General features: G+C 33.5%; 1 protein-coding gene across 3 annotated transcripts in view; it reads right to left on the bottom strand.

Moving 5' to 3' along the window:
• The window catches only part of LOC107631297 (protein HESO1), a 5,965-nt gene extending 3,633 nt beyond the window's left edge, over positions 1 to 2,332 (bottom strand). The window contains exons 1-3 of one of the 3 annotated variants that reach the window (XM_016334700.2): positions 1,824 to 2,332; positions 989 to 1,299; positions 142 to 306 (exon numbers count right to left, since the gene is read on the bottom strand). In XM_016334700.2, the coding sequence (XP_016190186.1) occupies positions 142 to 306; positions 989 to 1,127 (304 nt within the window). In that variant the 5' untranslated portion in view covers positions 1,128 to 1,299; positions 1,824 to 2,332. The other 2 variants (XM_016334697.2, XM_016334698.2) reach the window with 2 other exon arrangements.

Genomic DNA, 3,054 nt, shown 5'->3' with positions numbered 1-3,054 from the left:
CCTTTATAACCTATTTCTTCTGTTGTGTGAATACGAAGAAAGAAATTATCGAACTAAAAGAAAAATGGACCATGCACCTAAATGGTTAACCTATCATCTATTTCTGTACAGCTAAGTGACAGAAGTTTAAGAAAATTTCACCTTTTGTTCTCAAAGCCTTTAAAAGATCCCCCAATAATGTTTGTTTATGTTTTTTCCCAACAGATGAAATATGTGAACCATTTGATAACTCAATCGAGATATCCAAGTCACCCCAGCGCGTAAAGAGATTAGACACGAACGACCCAAATGGCTCCACGGTTGCTCCTGTTCCAAAAATTGAGTAAAATACGAGTTTTAATTCTTTAATTTCAAAATTGATGGAAAACTTCATGGTATATCATGGGAATCCATCTGTAAACATTTATGATACCCAAATTAAATAATGAAAACTAAATGTTGGAATAATTGTTCTGAGTGAAAGACAATAAAATTCATCTTACTTTCAATTATTTATAGGAGAAACCTTCAAGCAACAAACTAGTTTGGCATCTTTGATAATTCATTTTATTGAATGGGGGAGAAAACAACAATTTATTGCATCAATGTTATAGTCATATAAGAAAGTTGGATTATATGCCTAAAAAGAAGAAATGCACATTTTTAACTTTAGAAATGGAACAATAACTTCACAGCCAATTTTCAGGAATAAGACTTGTGGATGAACCAACTTGTTGGTCAAGAACCATGTTAGTTAGTGAAGAAACTGTTTTGTTTACAAACTTTCATGGATCAAACTAGAAGCTATGTTCATGCATGGAACTGCAATATAAGAACGGAAATACTTCCATTGTCTTTATCAATCTCTTTTCATTACTTATGCTAAATCAACACTGCAAGACCAAGATTTAGGAGGGAAAAAAAAGAAAAGAATAGAAAAGAAAAGAGAAAGGAAGCAAAAGAGAAAAAGAGGTGGGAACAGAAAAAAAAAAAATTTCAGGAAGTTCACCTCTCAGGCTTTCGACAGATTCTGCAACTAATCGTAGATCATTAATAATCCCAAATCGAACTGCCCAATCTTCTTGCAAGGGTGTCACTGCCTTAAGTATATCATTTAAAACATTGTCCAGCATACCATATTTGCTCATTTTTTATATCTCGATAACTGTGTATAGCAGTTAATGTAGCAATGAAACAACTGCAATAGTGGTTTTATGCAGCACTAGATGGACAAACTGAAGACAAAAGGATCAAAATTGACATGCTTAGGAATCTTGAAACATTGCAAATCCTGTGAAACCTTGAAGCAGCATTAGTGACCTGATATCATTGTTCATACAGTTAATGACTGCAGCATAGGCTAACAAATTAAATGAGTGCATATAATAACAATAAAAATAGAAGATATTAAAACCAGAAGATATCCAGAATTCATAATCTAAGGCACAAACAATTCATCAGTTGTTTCATCCCCTCTAATTTTCTAGCAGCCTAGCTCAAACATCACTCAATCACAAAACTACTTATCCACATAAAAGATTGATCATCAATGGCACTCTGCAATCGAGAAACATGCCATGTCATACCTAACTCATCCAACACAATGTCACACAACCTTTGGGGGGGAATGGCATGAGCAGAACCACAGAACTTCAAAAATTCCAATTCCAATCACAAACTCCCACGAGCCCAAAAAAGAAAAAGAAAAAAACTCCAAAACCCGTGACTTACCGAATCCGGCAAGCTAGCACAAACCAATCTCAATGAACACCGAATTAATCTTTAACATTAAAAAGAAAGGCAACATAGAAAGAGGAAGAGAGCAATGAAGGAAAATTAATTGCCTGGTCCAAGGTGGGATTTTGAAGGGCGTGGAGGGTTTCGAACGAAGAAAGCCAAAAAGGGTCGCAGAAAAACTCACGTCGGAATCGTTACAAGTGAGAAAGGAGGGAACTTGGAGAGCTATAGTAGTGCGAAGTAACAGTTGGTATTTATGAATATCTGTCTACGAGAGCATAACTTAGGAGGAGGGGTTTTCCATTTCATCATAACAGTAATATTCTATCCACCTTTTTTTTGGAAGGCCCCATTTTGAGATCGACAAGTCCCTGTTGATGTTTGATTAATTATTAAAGATGGCAAAGATATGATTTTGGAAGCGGGAAAAAAAAAGGAAAGGAGGGGTTAACGAGTCCACTATCGGTCATTGCTTTGAAAATGGTTCTGTGGAATGTGGAGTGTGATTCTCATGAATTAAGAAGACTTCACCTCAGTCCTCACCAACTACCAACAGCAATAGAGAGGTTCCAATTTCCAAACGCAAAATTTCGGGCTGGAAATTGGAACTCCCTATGGGTTAAACATCTGATTGACTGATTCTGTTATTATTAATTTTTTCATATTGTCATGTTATTAGTAGTATTATTATTAGGTCTTACTGGCCAAGATTATAATAGTTAAGAATGACTAAGATTTAATTGACCTATAAATACATGACATGTGGAGAAAAGTATGCAAGTTGTTAGGGGAATTTGATGATGGTTTAGTTTGGTAAAGCTTTTACTTTTTAAAAGTAGCTTATAAAAGTTAATTTTTAAAAGATGGTTTTTTAAAAGTTGTAGTATTTATGTTTGATAAATCAAATCAAAAATAACTTTTAATAAATATAAGCAACATCAATTGTGTTTGGTAAAATAGCTTTTAAAATTTAAAAATACTATAATAGACATAAACGTAAACATTAAATTTGAAAATTAGTTAACATGTTACATTAGACTTTAAAATTTTGAAAAGCACAAGCCAACTTTAAAAATCTCTATCCTAGGTGCTTTCAAAAGTACCACAATCTTTTAAAAGCTGCAAGCACAAGCATATGATCTTTTTTATTTACCAAACACAAAATGAAGAGCTTAAGCTTTTAAAAAGTACAAGCACCTCTTCAAAAAGATTTATCAAACCAAGCCCAAGTTACATGTTAGAAATTACTGCAGGATAAAGTAGTGGGCCTTTTATGTGAAGGAAAAAAAATTCTATTGAGTGGTAACACTAAAAATTTAAATGTTGGATCAATAAAAG

Source organism: Arachis ipaensis, chromosome B03 (genome assembly GCF_000816755.2).
Source record: "Arachis ipaensis cultivar K30076 chromosome B03, Araip1.1, whole genome shotgun sequence".
Lineage (NCBI taxonomy): Eukaryota > Viridiplantae > Streptophyta > Magnoliopsida > Fabales > Fabaceae > Arachis > Arachis ipaensis.
The sequence above is the reverse complement of the archived record's forward strand: the minus strand, read 5'-3'. Positions and strand labels throughout refer to the sequence as shown.